Here is a 16,834-nt window from a genome sequence, read left to right as displayed (position 1 = left end):
GGTACACAATGTGAGGTATCCATACCGGTGATACGAATGGTCATGAGGCGACACGTTTGGACCGAGAAACGAGCGCGTTGCTACAGGAGACCACCAGTTCACGGATACTACACGAACGGTTCCCAGATGAAACGCGAACCATGTCTACAGGAGCGACATGTGTTCGCCTCACACCATCAGGCATTGTTCAGGAGATATTGTGGACCCGTATATGGGCACTCAAAGAGCAGCATTCCGCTGTTCGTCAAAAAAGACCAAAGGAATGACGACAAATCAGCCCTACCAGTGATTGAATCGTGTGTTCGCCTACGAATCGCCAAGCGGACAGCATCGTTCGACACCTCTGCCTTTGTCGACGCATTTCACTGCTTCTAACTCCCAAATTCTTCCGCCCCGATGTGTGACGACGTAGCTTTCCGTCACGCAAAAGCGCTCGAGGAGTACGCAACCGCGACTGTCGTTGAGCTGTTGTTCGCGCCAGCCTATGCAACATGGGTGCACCAAGTCAAAGTCGTCTTTTCTGTTATCGAACGCCATATCCACGCCCGTCGATCAGCAGACAAGTCGTTCGCATGCGTAGCACTGTTCTTCGACAAGCCACTCTCTTCCATCACGAGCCCTCAAATACGCTGTTGCTTCTCTGTTCTAGAGCAGGAGGGAGCCCAACGGCGCGCTTCGTTCCGCAGGCATGCTCGTGACGGACACCATAAAGCAATGTTATGCGGAGAATAGGAGATACATGCACATTATAGGCGAGATTCTGGCGCGCTGGCCATCCAATGCGTCTGAATCCCAAGGAAAAACCGGATATGCGGGACAGGGACCACACCAATGCCAACTCAGCGAGTGAACGAAAAGTTGAGGATGTAGCAGAAGCCACCATTCAATGACGACAAGGATCATCCCGAAAAGCCTCCGAGAAGGGACAGGAAGGAACAGCTGTCGGGGCGGGCGGATAGATCACTCGGAAAAGCGCTTTCAGCTCGTCGCTTCGAAAACGCTTCGACAGAGATATGCTTCGAAAAAGCGAGATGCAGGACGCCAATAGAGGTTGCGTAAGTTTGTACGCATGGAAGTCTCGCCTAGCGTCTGTCTTTGTGACGCACCTCATCGAGAAACTGCTCATAGAGGTTTGAGTTGCAGGGCTGCAAGCTGTCCAAATTTCTCTGAAAGTCTCCATTCAGACCTTTAGGGAGCTGCACAGCTGATGCTCGGAACAGAAGATGCACTACGGCCTGATCATGGGATCAGAGATTTGCACCCATGCTGCTCGGAATACCTGGGGACGTCGCCATGCCATATCCGAGACTAACGCTTCTACAAAGCAGATGACAACAAGTATAAAAGCAGCCTAGGAGACCAAGACGACCGAGTTGGGGCTACTGTCGAGCGATTCCCGAGGCACGCACTGCGAGCGTTGTAGCCTCGTGTTTCCAGCCCAGACAGGGTACACTGGTGGACGGGAGTTTTCGGGTGTCGATAGAGTCAAATGGCCAGCTGACAGTGGCGGAAGCGATGTCGCGACAAACTCGAGCGTCACCTCAGATCGTCCAAGGCAGCGCTTCCTGCCTCGGACCGACAAATGTCGTAGCCAAACGATTGTTGAAACGCCTTCGCTGCATTCCTTTCATCTCGAGCTACTACGTATTCCTGGACTGAGCTTTTCTGATTAGATCAGACGCTCATCTCGAATGCGAGCTCGCTTGCCTTCTCAATGATCCATTCAATCTTGTCCCATGTGTCCGATCAAGGCCCATGAAATCACCGTAGTCACTTGGGAACGATACCGCAACATCAGTGTGTTGAGGCTGGTCTCTGCGGGCAAGCATGGATCATTTGAACAATCACGCGAATAGGACGCACGGAGCTCGCTCAGGGTTCCCAGTTTGCAGCCAGGGAATGGAGTCAGGTGCTCAGTGACGATGGACACCGACGAAGTTTCACCCTGCAGGCAGTCTGTGATATCGAGGCCAGATTCGAGCGTTGAGACTAGGGTCTGTCTGTCCAGAATGGCTGACGCGGATGCTTTCTTGGCCGGCATGGATGCTGCGTTCAAGGGCGTCGGGGTTGTCGTCACACCTCTACATCAAAACGACGCAGCCAAAGACCTGAAAGACAAGCAAATGAATCTGCTCAACGCTTCCAGGGCACAGTATCATCCGAATTCAGTCATCGTAAACGCCTGGGGGCAGGCCAGCACCACGAATGACGGCATCAGGGATGATTTCGACGCCCGCAGCATCGTATCGAGCAGAAGTGGATGCTTTTGCTCTCTTCATTCAGAAAGCGTACGTGAGCATCCAAGTAGATGATGCGGACAGTGTTTGGCATGGGGGTGTGCGAATCTGTGCTGCGGCCGCCAGTAGTTTCGGTGTTACGGAGGCGAAAAGTGTGCATTCCCAAAATTTTCGATGACACGGAGAGGGAAACGTGGACTCCTCGTGTCGTTTCGTGGTAGTCTGTGACCTTGGACTTGCTGTTGCGCGCAGCAGCTGGGCTCCTGCTCGCTCGACGAGGACCTCAAAATTGAGGCATGGATTCTGCACAATTCCCATGGATGCGTTCATGACGACATGGGCACCTTACCAGCAAGGGCGCACAGCGAAAGAGATAAAGAACAAAGGAATGATACAGTGCTGGACGCTCGAGATGATGCACGGCATGGTTACTGGAGGCCCCATGGTAACACAATCGACAGAAAGAGGCTTGACACACTGTGATTCCGTCAGAAACGATGTGTACGGGTTTTTCTCTCCATCGACCTTGGAACGCCTCGATCGACATTTGGAAATACCATGTCTATCGGGAGCGTCCAGCGGCTTTGTATGTCGGGCGAATGTCAGAGCGAGCCGTTGAGTACGCCGTCTACGCGTTGTGCTAGAACGCTGCAGACTCGCGATGGAAAACGATCAGGTCCGGGGGAGAGAGAGGGCATCGAGTGCCTCGCCTGCAGGCGAGGCACTCTTACGGTAACTTCAGCAACGCTGCCGGGCAGAGGCGCCGTAGCCATACGCAGAGAACGCTTTCGCGTGTGCATATGTGAGGCGGTACTGGTGTTCCATGATTCGATGGGACCCAGTCTACCCCAGTCGTGCTGCAACGCAAGATGGTGTCGATTGATATTCCTTTAAGGACGGCAACGTAGCGACGTGCGACAACGGTTTCTCCAGCGCACTGGGGGCATCAACGCTTCGCGAAAAGTACACCCCGGCGTCGAGACTGCCAGCAGCGAACGAGCAGCGAAGCAATGCACGGAGTACTGCACTGGTCGATGGCATGTACTCGTTTTCAAGTCCTGCTCTGAGAAAGAGCGCACTGTATGATATCCAGATAGATACCTGTGCGCACGAGAGAGTGGCAGCACATGGTCGTCCAGACGTCTGCAGTGTGAGCGTTTTTCTCGCGTGGGTTTCGATTCTGCGTTCAGATACGCGATTGGAGAACGCCGCAGCATTTGAAGCAACCTGCTCGCTCGCTTCCGTCTGGAATGCAGTGACGATACCCACGGTACCGTCACTCGTTGTATCACGTAGACGATTATCAAAGTGCTGTTGCGGGGTATCCAACGAATAACGTGACACACGTCGCAGTCTCCATCGAGCAAGATGCGGTATGTCGCTCTGCCAGTGATTCCGCTCAAGTGGAAGCGTTCACCCGAGCCACGAGGACGAACACGGCGAGACTTGGTGCATGACAATCCGTCACCAAGCCAGTTCGCTTATCGCGTAGCGTGAAGACTTGCTCGTCGGATACTAGTCCTGGTGAATTCCCGACACTGCGCATATCATCAGCTTCGTGTCGTAGACGCTGCACAATCAAAAGGAGCGCATATACTGCGTTGCCGCTGTCGCTGTGCGTTCAGCCTCTAGCAGAAAAGTTTGCATGGCTCACGAACCAATGAGGTTGTAGAGCCAGTGGCAACAAAATGCGGTTTCGAATCGTCACCAGGGTTGAGGACGGCAGCGGGAGTTGCAACACCGCACCAGTAGCTCGGGAGCGGAGCGCGAGTACGCTAGCTCGCCAGCGTCTTCGCTGCCGGTATTTTCGCCGAACCCGAGCACTCCAGTGCTCCTGCCGCTGCTCCGCTTGTTGCTCATCACGGTTGCCGTTGCGAATGTAGGCGTCCGCCAAAAGATTGGCCAACATCCAGCCATCTTCCAACGCTAGACCAGCGCCCTGTGAGAGATTCGGAGTGATCGGATGAGCTGCGTCCCCAACGAGCGCCACAGGAACGTCATCGAACCCCAGCGTACCGTCATAGACAGGCGGGAAGAGATCAGCACAAGCGAATGTATTCGCGGCTTCCGCTGGAGTTTCTCGAAACAGTTGTTCAAGTGCATTCCAAAGCACCCCGTGTGGACGTGCTACAGAGCGTGAGACACGTTCCCAGGCGCGTTGCTTGGTTTCGGAGCCGCGCAGCATGCGCAGCTCCTTTGACTTGTTTGCTGGTTGATTTGAGGCCGCACCGCAGTTTTCACAGTAAAACCAAAATACTTGATGTTCGTTGATTCTTTGCACGCCTAGGCGCGTGCCGTCCCCGCGGCCAAGCAGAAGAAGCACACGACCCGGTTTGGTGAGTTCGACGCTCCCCAGCGCGTTCCCAGGGTCCTCAGCGTTGCATCCAGGCAACGGAAGCTGCGCAACGCCTGTGTGGGCTACGTAGCCCGCATCGCGTAGCGGTCGGTCGTCTCCAACTAGTCGATGGCGAACGACGGAGCGAGCACCATCGGCTCCAACAAGAAAGAGGTCTGGAGGGAATGCTGGTGACTCCCAGAGCCCCAGTTTCTCACGACCTCGATCCATCTCCGGTGTCGAAGCAGGCTCTGAGACTGCCGCTCTCTGCCTGAGCCATTGCTCCATATCCATACCATAGTGCAGGTGCTCCGCAGGCAGGGACGCAGCCAGCGCGTCTGTCAGCGCTTGAAGCGGAACTCGGCGGAACTCGTGACCCCTGGGGAGTGCAAAACGACGCAGGCACGCATGCGCTGTCAAGTCTGCAGTTGGCAGGTCCTGGACCCAGAACTCTGTCGTATTCCACGGACTCGCTTGGCGAAGTGCAGCAGCGATCCCCAGAGCGTCCAGAACTTGCCAGGCGTTCGTCCAGAGGCCCACAGCTCGACTGGCACTCGCTCGTGCCGATCGGTTCGTTGCTTCAATAACCTGAAAGTTAGTCACGCCTCGTCGTTGCAGTTGGGCGGCGGTTGCGAGACCACCTACACTGGCGCCAACGACGAGCACCTGGAACATGGCGTCTGACCAGTGCGTCGATGAAAGCGCCGCAACGTATCCGACCTTCAGCAAGCGAACAGTCGATAACGCGAAAGCGTTGGAGTCGGGTTCCGCTCCGAAGGTGTCGAGCACGAGGAAACGCTGGTGAAGCACTTGTCCTAGTCGAGTCCTTCTCTGTAGACTCGTGAAGCACGCGAGTCGTTTGACGCACACGACTCCAGTTGGTGCGTTGCGTACCGGTCCGAGTGTCGCAGCACGACCCGAGACTACTCGACGTTCAGTAGTCTCCAGTGCACGTCCACCACCGCAGCCTAGGAGGTCTGCTTTGGTTCCCGTTCCACTCAAGTCGCGGCCTTGATTAGAAGTTCGGTAGCCTCCAGTGCACAAGTCGACCACGGCAGCAGAGCGTAGCGCTTCAGGCGACTTGAAGCGTTTTCCGTTAAGGCCACCACGGCGATGCTCCAGAGGCAATTGCGAGCCAAGTCGCGATGTTTTTCTCTGCAGGGTTTTCGCTTTAGCACAGTCAGAGGCTTAGGAATTTCAGAGACATTCGCTGTTCCGGAAAACTGAACGGTCGAATGCACTGAGAACTTATTGCAACAATAGCTGGTACTACAGGGGAACGTACCGTTGACCGCTGAACGGAGCCCGATAACAGTTGTGTTTGTACTGCTTGACGACGGCAGCTGCTGAGCTTCTCTTCGAGCACTGGGACTTGTCGACAGAGCTGGTCATCGAAAGACACCAGAAACGGCAATACGGGAACTCCGAAGGCTCCATTTTGTAGCTCATGACGTATAAGGCAGCCTCAACGACGGAGTTTGATGTGCGAACGTCAGACGAGGCGCTCCCGCGGTTCACGAGTGCAGCCTCTGAAGCAGTGGGCGGCGACTACCAGCCGCTGGATCTGGATCGGGTCCTCCCTCAGAAGGAGCAGTATCACGTGGAGGGAGAACCAGCAGTGTTCGAAGCGCCAGCGGCTGACGGCCCGGAAGTGTTCGGAACGACGTATGACCTCCTGCAGACGGAGGAATGCGAGGTTGACGAAGAGTTTGGCGCCCTGGTTACCGCCTTGGACGATACGGAGCGAGAACTCTTTCACGTGGATGCTGATGCAGTTCTGGAGCGCTTCACGGCGCTGCAAGAGGACCTCCCTGCGACCGATGAGCAGCCCGTCCATCCAGGGCTCGAGACGCTGACCCTCGAGCAACGTTACGGCCTGGGAGCGTTTCTCGTAACCCTCATTGCGGAGAAGGAACGAGAACTGCGACATGATGACGGACTTGTCATGAGCACTTTGCCCAGCGTCGTCACGTCTGCAGACGCGCCGCAGTGCGACGTGGACGGCGATCAGGCACCGGCTGCTGCTACCCAGGAGCACCGTACAGCGACCTCGCCCTCGAAACGGATACTTGAGCGTGATCTTCCAACGAGCAATGCGATCGAAGTGGATAGACCAGGAGCTGGGGATCGCGCTCCAGTGTCAATCGAGGGGCACTCTCCGGCACCGGAGCCACACGAGAGACCTTCGACAGCATCCACTGAGCGTCAGAGCGCTAGTTCACGGCGTCCAGCGCTCCGCAACCTACCCGCATATGACACTAGCTTTGCGGAACGCTACGTGCAACTGCTGCTGAGTGGCCTCGGTCTCACATGCAGTCAACGAGAAGCGCTCATGTATCTGTGGCGAGCCTGTCTAGAAGGTGAGCTCATTCCCGCGCAGCGCTGTGCCTTGGTTGCGTCCACGGCGGCTTTGGTTGGTGCTCCAGCGGTTCGCTTTGCAGCGCTCCAGGCCATGTTGACGCTATCGCTCGCTCCTGGCGGATACGACGCCCGTTGCCGCGTGTTCTTGCGGGACGCTGCACGCGAGCTCCAAATACCATGGCGAAAAATGGCGCTGGTCGAGTATGCGATAGCCGCACTTCTCCAGCAACAGCAACAGCAACAGCAACGCATCCGCGGCGTCACGCTCGACGCTGCATCCATCCTGAGTCCATCGACGCTCGGACAGCCAGAGGAAAGCAGAGCACCCACTTGCCCCGAGTTGAACGGCGGGAACGTGGACCCTCAGATATACGCTACGCTTGCCAAGAAGCGCTACAAGCGCAAGTCTCGGCGGAGAGCATTCAAAATAGCTGCTATGGCGATTGGCGGAGGGGCGCTCTTTGGACTAGCTGGAGCGCTTGCAGCGCCGCTTCTTCTACCGGCTCTAGTTGGCATTGGTATCACTGGTGCGAGCGCACTTGCCGCTACAGGCACAGTTGCATCTGGCGCAGTAGTGGGCAGCTTTTTCGGTGGCCTTGGCGCAGGTTACGTTGGCCACAAAGCGCGCAAACGGACACGGATGCGCTTAACGGAGTTTGAACTCGAACCGCTCGGTATCGAGGAGGCAGCTCGCAGCTGGCATCAACAACACACAAAGGCAGCAAAAACGACGGCATTGTCGGGTGAAGCAGCAGCGCCCCCTTCGACGCCTCGGTACGATATCGCAGTTGGCGCAGCGCACGTCTCGAGTCCCGTGCAAGGCGAGAGTGCTTCGCACGGGCCAGGCTGGACGGAGGCAGAACAACAACTGGCCGCTGCTATCCGGGAATCCCTGCAGGTATCGGAGCAGCGAGCTTTACCACATCAGCATCTTCGTGCGCTGGATAATGGTGAACGTGTGCGCCTCACAGCGGGCATGTACACGGGTTCGGGGTCGTCTTCGCCGTGTCGCCCGACACCAGTCTCGTTCGATGCAGCGAACGGCGTCGAAACACTGCAGTTGACTGCACTGGATGATGATGCCGATGGCAAGTCGTCAGAGCACTGGGGCGAATCCACGATGGAAAGCGCTGCGCAGCGAGGAGCGCGATATCCAGCTGCAGACACGAGCGAGCAGGTAGAGTCGCTGGAGACGTCACGATCATCACCGTCATCGTTGTCGAGAGCGAATTCTTCTTCACCACGGGAAAGCGCAGTGCAACAACAGCGTGCTCACTTGCATCACAGCATTCAACAGAGTACAACGGAACTCGGGGCGAGGATGTCAGGGGCCATCGAAGCCACGAGAGACGCTCCAGCAGAGAAGCTAGACGTGAAGCGAAGTGCAACCGTGCAGGTACCTGAATCTGCGATGGAAGAAACAATCGATACGGTTGATGATGCATCGGTGCCGGTGCCCGACCCGGTGACGTTCCAAGAGAGGCAGCAAACGCAGCGGCAGCATATCGATGACAGCGACTTGGCGCGGAATACTTTGTTTGCCGACAAAAGTCACCGTTTGCGCCTACCTGAAGAGCCTTCCCCGCAACAACCACAGCTACCGTTTGCGTCTATTCGAACGCTCAAGTCGTCTTCACATCCGGGTGGGTTGGCGCCTGCACCAATGCTCCCCGAGCCGCCAACACGCGGGACAGCACCGCTCGTAGCAGCGTCCAACGAGGATACCACTGGGTTTTCCGGTGAGTCTGTGGGCGCGCTATCGACGACATCACTGCGAACAGCGTCAGGTCAGGGATTCCGACACGCAACACCGGCAAGCATCCTGGAGAAGCGCCTTGCGGAGCGCACTTGGACGCTGAGGCCGCTGCATCCGACGACAGAAGCACACCGCGACGATGCTGCGGCAACCGAGAAAGCGTCCGGTACGTCCGCAGCATCCGATGGTGGTGCTGGTGGTGCTGGTGGTGCTGGCAACCAGGGCCTCACACGCGCAATTGCAACGGATGCTGCAACTGCAGATGACATCGACTCCGCTGCGGTACCGTCGAGCACCCATGAAACCCAGAGCGGCACTGAAGACAACGGCGCAGCAGAACTTGTCAAACAGGAGCACCCGCTCATGGCAACTCGTATGGTGCGGAGTCGAGGCCTTCACCTGGTGATTTTCGTTCCCGGCTGGCTAACGCGTTCTCGCCAGGAAGGAGCCTGTGCTTCGCAGTTCTACAGCGCGCTGGGGAATGGCAGGCTCTTGCCGTACGCAGAGCGCTATGCACTGCGTTGGGAACCCGATCAGCTCTTCGAAATGGGGAGAGCGTTTCTCAAGTTTTGGACAACAAAAGCAGCCACGACGGCAGCGCAGCAGGCTGCACCGCATGTGCTTCAGGCGGTCTCGTTTGCAGCGGGAACGCTGCTCTCATCTATCGCTTGGCCTCTGTTCGTCTATTCGGCAGCAGATATCGTGGACGGCCCCTGGTCTGTACTTTTGAACAGAGCGAACGCTGCTGGTGATGCCTTAGCGGACCTGTTGGCTTTGCGAGAGCAGGGCCAGCGACCTGTCACCCTCATTGGCTACTCGCATGGTGCTCGAGTCGTTTTCAAGTGTTTGGAAGCGCTCGCGGACGCTGGTGTCTACGGCGTCGTCGACGATGCCTTCTTGGTCGGTGCCCCGTGTACCGGCGACAGTCGACGATGGCAGCGCGCTTCGCGTGCAGTCTCGGGTCGTCTCGTGAATGCGTATTGTGGAACCGACTGGGCCTTGGCCCTATTTCACCGCGGTTCGAGTGGTCAGTTCCGGGTGGCTGGCCTCTCTCCCATTCGGGGATGCGGTGAACGCGTCGAGAACGTCAACCTGGCGCTCTTGGGACTCGAGGGTCATCGCTCACTGCGGGAGGCATTACCGCGCATCCTTACCGCGCTCGGGGTCGAGACCGGCGGCCTTAGCTTCCCACCGATCCTTCCACGGGATGTCGCACTGCTCGGGGAGACCGACGCACCGTCGCTCAAGCGTCCGCCGCGTGGCGTCTCGACAAGCGCAACGACAGCAGGTACCAGTGACGCAGCGACGATCGATGAAGTGTCCAGCGGAAACGCAGAGGCACGTCGAAAAGGCGCCCTGTTCGACAGACACCGACACTCCAGGCGTCGTGACGAGATGCGCTTTGGCGCTGACCAACGCGGTCGACTGTCGAAGCGGGAACTGTATGAGCAGGATGAGGACGACCGTCAACTCAGTCTCGACGAGGATGCGCATCTACATCTCTTGAGGTCGTCCACGGAGGGCTCGGTACCCGCCTCCGTAGCCAAACAATACTCGGGAAAAGCGGCAGTATCGCGGACATATGGGTCAATGGTGCAGCAGTCAGCGCTGCCGCTCATTGATATCGAGACTAGTTCGGATCTGTCGAGTGAAGAGCGCGGAAGCGGGTCAGCGCCACAGACGCGACCGCTACTGCCCTCGACTAGAGGCACTTGGGGCGGATCCGCGTCTGCATTTCCATCACGGGCAGGTAGCAGCGATAGTCTCAGCGGTTATCACGATAGAGAGAGCGGCTGCGAGGAAGCGGGACGCACGTTATCTGGGGTCTTTGCCCCTGGCACCACTGCTGCTGGTGCTGCTGTTGCCGTTGCTGGTGGCGGTGGTGGTGACGTCGCTCACGCTGCTTCGGAAAACACCAGTCCAGCAGTCCAGTCCAGCGTAGACGCTGCGTCGGCATCGACATGCTCCGCAGACTGGACAGAGTTCGTGGGTGTTGCCCCAAACCAAACCGAGGATCAGCCCAAAGCCCTAGTTCATGCACTGGGCATCGAAGTTGCCGGTGGACGCTTTCTACCGCTGATCGAAGCCGGCACCTGCTTTCCTTGCGAGCGGACAGTGACGGTAACCACATGTGTCGATCGACAGGATGCGATCGCCTTCTTCATTTATCAGGGATCACGACTCCGGTTACGTCCGCTGGGTGCAAAGGACGCACATCGTCACCATCGTCTGCTGAAGATCGTCGAGTTCCATGGATTCAAGAGTCCCGTACGACATCGGGCTGGCGGTGCTCGGGTCGAGCTCGCGTTCACGCTTGACGAGCACGGCAACCTCGAGGTCAGCATTCGGGATGTTCGTGGTGATGCCGAGGAGACCCGTTGTACCATCCCTTCGACGATGCTGGTCCAACGGCGCGACGCTTTCGATTCGGATACGGAAAGTAACGCTGCAGACGAGGTATCGTTCGCTGAACTGGATGATACGCTGCCAGGAGACCACTCGGAGATGCGTTTCCAGCGGGAGGCAGCGTCTCTGTCGACGTTGCGGCCTTCAGAGCGAACCGCGGAGTACACTGCACATGCCGCTGAAGCCTCTGCCACGGCACCGGGGACCCAGTGGCAGACACAAGGCTCCAGCGCTGAAAAAGCAAAGCGATCCAAGTGGTGGTCTTGGCGTCGCAGTCGACGTCATCGCCCTCATGATCATCCTTGTCAGCCGTCTGCTTCACGTCCACGAGCACAAGATGGATACACGACGACCACGTGGCACTCTGGAGCGTAAAGCAACTCCCCATACCATCGTTACCCTACGCATCCTGGATTCCCAGTGGAGACGAGCACGTTCCTGGCATTCAAAACGCTTGACATGCAAAACGATCCCTGAAACACCAAGCGCGTCGCTGTAGACGAGACAACTGCACGATACCGTTTTTTTTCGTGCTGTGCGACACGCTCTTCGTAACCATGCCACCTGGGGTGCAACGCTTCGGCAGACCTGTTGATCAGTCGTGTTCAGAAGGAGCCGCTGGTGCCGGGCGCGATACCCCTGCGACACGACCTGGAAACCTCGCGCAGGTACGAGTCCTGCATCGACCGGGTGTATGGTACCCGCAGCTGACAAACCGCCGAATACCATGACGAACGATAAACCTCGCTCCCTGGTGCCTTCACCAGATTTGAGGCGGTACCCAGAGCGCGCCTTGCTGGTACAAGCACGCTCTACGCTGTTGGTCACGCGTGCATGTCGGTGTCGTTTATCACGTCGCTGGTAGAACGTACGGTATCATGAGCTCCGGCGTGGAGGCGTCTATCGAAGCCGCTGTGGCAGTTGCGGGTCCCGGAAACGCCATCAGCACAGCGAGTGGCAAAGTGGGCACTCCCGTACAACCCAGCAAGCATCCGTCGCTTGAACGTCATCGACCGGTCCACAGACTGTTTACGAAGAGTCATCGTTCAACGAGTGTAGGGAATCTGCGTTAACCGCTTGGTGCACCAAAGTGTCCGGCTAGACGCAGGAGGTCCGCAAAGACACCAGCGGCGGTGACCTGAGCCCCAGCACCCGGTCCTCGTACAACTAGTGGCTGCGCATCATAGCGAACAGTTCGGAAACACACGATATTATCGCTGCCTTCGAGGCCACCAAAGGGATGACTGCGTGGATACGCGCGCAGTTCCACAGCACACCGCCGGTTCTGAACATCGACAACGCCAACATAGCGGAGTACTTGGTCACGGGAGCTTGCCTCCTGGACTTGACGGTTGAGTTCGTCATCGAACTCGGGCAAGCGTTCCATAAACTCGGCGACTGATACGCCCTGGCTGGCGTCCAGTGCGGCCGGTACCAGACTCTGGACGCTAATCTGATCGAGCTCAATGTCGAGCCCGACTTCACGTCCAAGAATGACGACTTTTCGCGCAACGTCTGCACCAGCGAGATCCTCCCGAGGATCCGGTTCCGTGTACCCAAGTTCCTTGGCCTGCTGAACGATGCGGCTGAACGGGGTACTTCCGTCGAAGCAGTTAAAGATGTACGAGAGCGTGCCACTGAAAATGCCTTCTATGCTGAGAAACGAGTCTCCAGTACGCAGCAGATCCCGGACGGTGGATATGATGGGTAGTCCAGCACCGACGTTCGCTTCGTAGAAGAAGTGTGTGTTCCGTGCGCGCATTGCGTCGCGAATCTCCCGATAGTACTCCATTGAAGCAGAGTTTGCCTTTTTGTTCGGTGTCACCAAATGGAGTCCAGCCCGCAACCAAGAGGCATACTTGGCACCAATCTCGCCAGAAGCAGTGCAGTCGACGAGTACCGCGTGTGGTAGGGTTCCGTCGTTCACGTGGCCTACAAAGCGATCGAGATCGAGCGTTTCCGCCCGTTTTTCAAAATCGTCCATCCAGTTGCGACCTGGTGCACTGAACTCATCGAAATTTTCGCCACTGCTGAGCAACCACATACGACTGCTGGACGCAATGGCCCGAATGCGAAAGTCGACTCCGTACTGGTCGTGGAGCTTGGCTCTCTGTTCACGCATTTGCTCGATCAGAGTACTGCCGACAAGTCCGCGCCCGATAATACCCACGGAAATGGTGTAGTCGCCGAGGTAGAAGGCAGCGTGCGCTGCTCGAAGTGCTCGCACCTCATCACCAGCCTGGATCACCACTGAAATGTTGTGTTCGCTGCTGCCCTGGGCGATCGCTCGGATATTGACACCGGCGTTAGCCAATGCGGTGAACAGGCGCGAAGAGACACCGGGTGTGTTCTGCATGTTTTCACCAACCATGGCCAGAATACAGCAGTCTGCCAGCAGTTCAACAGAATTGATGATCTGGTCTTCGATTTCGATACGGAACGCTCGCCGCAACGCCTCGGTAGCCGTGGTGCCGTCTGTACCGGGCACTGCAACGCAGATGGAGAACTCTGAGGACGCTTGTGCGATCAAAACAACGGAAACATTCGCAGCGTAGAGTGCGGCGAATGCACGGCTGGCAATACCAGGTACGCCGATCATGCCCGCTCCCTCTACGTTCACGATGGAAATATCCCGAACGGAAGTGAAGCCTTTGACGCCCGCAGTGATACCCATGGCCGCTTTCCTCGCTGCCAACGATGCAAAAGAATGTGCAACCCCGATCGATCCGTTCACTTGGTTCGCTGCATCGAGAGCCGCTTCACCAGCAAGCATTCGCGCTGACGGCAGGATCTCTGTGCCACCAGCATCCGGGCGGAACGTATTCCGAATGCGAACGGGTGTTCCGCTGATGACGACCGGTGTCAGCGTATCCGGATGGAGTACTTTGGCACCAAAGTACGCCAGTTCGGCTGCCTCTTTGAAACTGAGTTGTGGAATGATAATCGCATCCGGGACGCAACGCGGGTCTGCCGAAAATACGCCGTCCACGTCAGTCCATATCGTGCATGTGGGCGAGCGTACCAGCCGAGCGAAGATTGCTGCAGAGAAATCCGAGCCGTTGCGACCCAGTGTGGTAGGTACTCTCCGGTCTGCGTCCAGAGCCAAGAAACCGGTTGCTACAACGAGTCCTGAGCCCGCGTGTTGGCTCATCCACTCGTCGAATAGCTTTTGCGTCATATCCCAGTCCACGGACTTGCGCTCAGACGGCATGGTTGGTATACGTCGCACAGCGATAACGTTGCGTGCGTCGAGCCACACGACACTTCCTGGGGTATTTTGACCCGCAGCCACATGCAGGCGCTGTTGCTGCCGCAGGCGTGCCCACATAAGCTGTGCCGACCACAACTCCCCGTAACCCAGCACAAGGTCTTTCACTGCACTGGATGCCGATCTAGAAATAAAGGCAGCTCGCAGCAGGTCCTTCAGGTCTTGCATGGTTGACGATAGCATGGCAAAAAATGGCTGCTTCGCTTCGTTGCTGTCTAAGAGGGCATGCGCAAGCGTTTCGTGACGTTCCTGGAGCTTCTGTAATACTTCCAGGTAGTGCTCGTCCTTATTGCGCTCAATCGCACACTGCAGCGCGTGCTCAAGCGTGTTGGTGACACCGCTCACCGCTGAAACGACCACGAAGAGGCGGCAAGGAAGCGCTTCCCGACCAGCGGCCTCTGCTAGCTGACGAAGCGCAGCCGTCTCCGCAGCCAGTTCTTTCTCGAGTACGCTCACAACCTGTTCGAAGCATGGCGCGTCCGCAAGAGACGACCCTCCAAACTTGTGTACAAGGTAGTGCACACCGCCATAGTGGCGATCGAGCGGCGAAAAAGCACCGGTGCCTTCCAGAGAAGCACCAGCGCTACGTCCCCCATCTTTTCCGAAATTATTCATCTTTGGTGACGAAGCCTGTCCTCGTTTGTTTGCAGCGGCTGTCGCTACTGGACACAGCGTCGTCAGTGTTCCCCGTCGAGGGCGTCTTGGGGAGCGCGTCAGAGAGACAGCAGGCGTCCACGGTGAGCGCTTCCAGCCACACGAGTCCCGCGGTGACGCTACCCGAAGCCTAAAGCGATCGTTTATGGGTGCAGTGAATCCTAACGCACTCCATAGTCTATGCTCGGTTGAACTGTTCTCTAGTCTGCGTACGTTGCCCATGGTCGTCTATCGCCACTCCCGATACCACTGCTTCCGCGATGCTCGTCGCCGGCTCAAGTGCATATCGACGGCGGCGGCGAACTGCACCATCCCCTGGGGCAAGGCGTGTACCGCTGGGTTAACCTGCGCGGCTGACGCTACCAGCGCTCTTTCTATGGATACAGTTGGACGCTGATGGAGATTGCTTTCGCTATCATTGAAGGATGCGGTAGATTGCATTCGGGATTGTTTCAAAGCACGAATGTGTATTGCTTTCGGTATTGTGTAAGTAGATGGTAGGATTGCTTTCGGGAGCGTTTCAAAGCACGAATGTACATTACGTTCATTATTGTTTAAATATGTACTAAGTAGCTTTTCAGATGCTTCCAAAGCGCGAATCTGTACAGTGCTTCCACTGCTCCGCAACGATCTGGTACGTTGCTTTCGTTACGGGGCAAGGCTTGTTCGTGACGCTCTTGCATTCTGGGCCAGAGACAGAGCAAACGCGAAAGATGAAAAATTTGGAATCCGTGCAAAACGCGAGTTGTCCATTTCCGAGCACGTGTAGCGTGCACGCCTCACCGCGACTGACTCGCTGAGCGTACCACCTGCCGTGAGACGTCCAGCTTTTGCAGTGATGCGTACTCGGATATCCGTTGTGTTCTGGTGGAGCGCTCTCCATTCATGGCGGTATGCAGAAAAAGACGCGTTCAAGATCGCTCGGGAGGATGCGTTCATCGCTTTCACCCTCTGGTGATGACTTTTTTGGGAAAGCGTTTCCGGTCGGGGCGCAGCCACCTGGAACTACGCCTATTATGACCAGAGCAGGAAGCAACTCGCGGTACAGAGCTGTGTGCGTCGGAAATCTCATTATGGAAAATGTTGTTCTCGCTTGACATTGGTATGCGCATGCCACAGGCACAGCACACCTGGGAGATGTACGCGTCACGGGGCATTCGTCGTCTATGATTCCATAGAGGCAGACGCGCTCGCCGAGGCTTGCTCCATTCAAAAAGACCACGAATACGGGCTTGCGATGCCCTTGGCGGGCTCACTTGAGCCTGGTGCGTCGACGCCTCGAACCTGTGTGCGTTCATCGTTCGATGAATGCGTCACCAGCCGAACCTCGCCCGGCAAACATATCGATACTCGGTGGTGTCAGCAACAAGTCAGGGCATGGATATGCGCGATCACCGGGATGGGTTTCCATTGGTGTATTCATTGCGCTGGACGTTGTACTCGTGTGATGCACCGCATGCCAGCAGGAGCGAACTCGGTCTAGCAGGCGCTTGCGGAACGCCTGTTTCATGGAATGGTGCTCGCGATCAGAACCCGTGTACCATGGATATAGAATACTGAGCTGATCGCTCTGTTGCTGCTACTCGACTTCTTTCTCGAACTATTTCGTAAATGCGGTACCCTGGTATTCGAAGTGCAACAAGAAGGGCGTACGCATGGGAACCTATTTCTGAGATTCTCGGCTGCACGTTCCAGATGGCGCTTTCGAATCCTCGCCGATGGAAGTCGTGGCGGAGCGGGAAACAAGATGGCTCGCAGCGCCTTCGAACATGAATTCGTTAAATCATTGATATCATTTACCAAGTTCATACATACGA

At 56.9% G+C, this 16,834-nt stretch overlaps 3 protein-coding genes across 3 annotated transcripts, besides 1 other annotated feature; 1 reads left to right on the top strand and 2 right to left on the bottom strand.

Annotated features, from left to right (window-relative positions):
• Nucleotides 1-3,858: 3,858 nt before the first annotated feature.
• On the bottom strand, nucleotides 3,859-5,247 carry CYME_CMN131C (similar to monooxygenase; the record flags this gene model as incomplete). Its single annotated transcript, XM_005537222.1, has 1 exon — nucleotides 3,859-5,247. One exon carries the CDS (start codon nucleotides 5,245-5,247, stop codon nucleotides 3,859-3,861), a length of 1,389 nt encoding a protein of 462 aa, XP_005537279.1.
• A 772-nt stretch (nucleotides 5,248-6,019) lies between these two features.
• On the top strand, nucleotides 6,020-11,470 carry CYME_CMN130C (hypothetical protein, conserved; the record flags this gene model as incomplete). The annotated part of the gene is made up of 1 exon (XM_005537221.1): nucleotides 6,020-11,470. The coding sequence occupies one exon, from the start codon at nucleotides 6,020-6,022 to the stop codon at nucleotides 11,468-11,470; it is 5,451 nt and encodes a 1,816-aa protein (XP_005537278.1).
• A 694-nt stretch (nucleotides 11,471-12,164) lies between these two features.
• CYME_CMN129C (fusion protein of aspartate kinase and homoserine dehydrogenase) lies at nucleotides 12,165-15,239 on the bottom strand (the record flags this gene model as incomplete). The annotated part of the gene is made up of 1 exon (XM_005537220.1): nucleotides 12,165-15,239. One exon carries the CDS (start codon nucleotides 15,237-15,239, stop codon nucleotides 12,165-12,167), a length of 3,075 nt encoding a protein of 1,024 aa, XP_005537277.1.
• A 419-nt stretch (nucleotides 15,240-15,658) lies between these two features.
• Nucleotides 15,659-16,408: a sequence feature (possible transcribed region).
• The last annotated feature ends 426 nt before the right edge of the window (nucleotides 16,409-16,834 follow it).

This window comes from Cyanidioschyzon merolae, chromosome 14, assembly GCF_000091205.1.
Source record: "Cyanidioschyzon merolae strain 10D DNA, chromosome 14, complete genome".
Taxonomy (NCBI): Eukaryota; Rhodophyta; class Bangiophyceae; order Cyanidiales; family Cyanidiaceae; genus Cyanidioschyzon; species Cyanidioschyzon merolae.
This window is presented reverse-complemented; position numbering and strand designations above follow the sequence as displayed.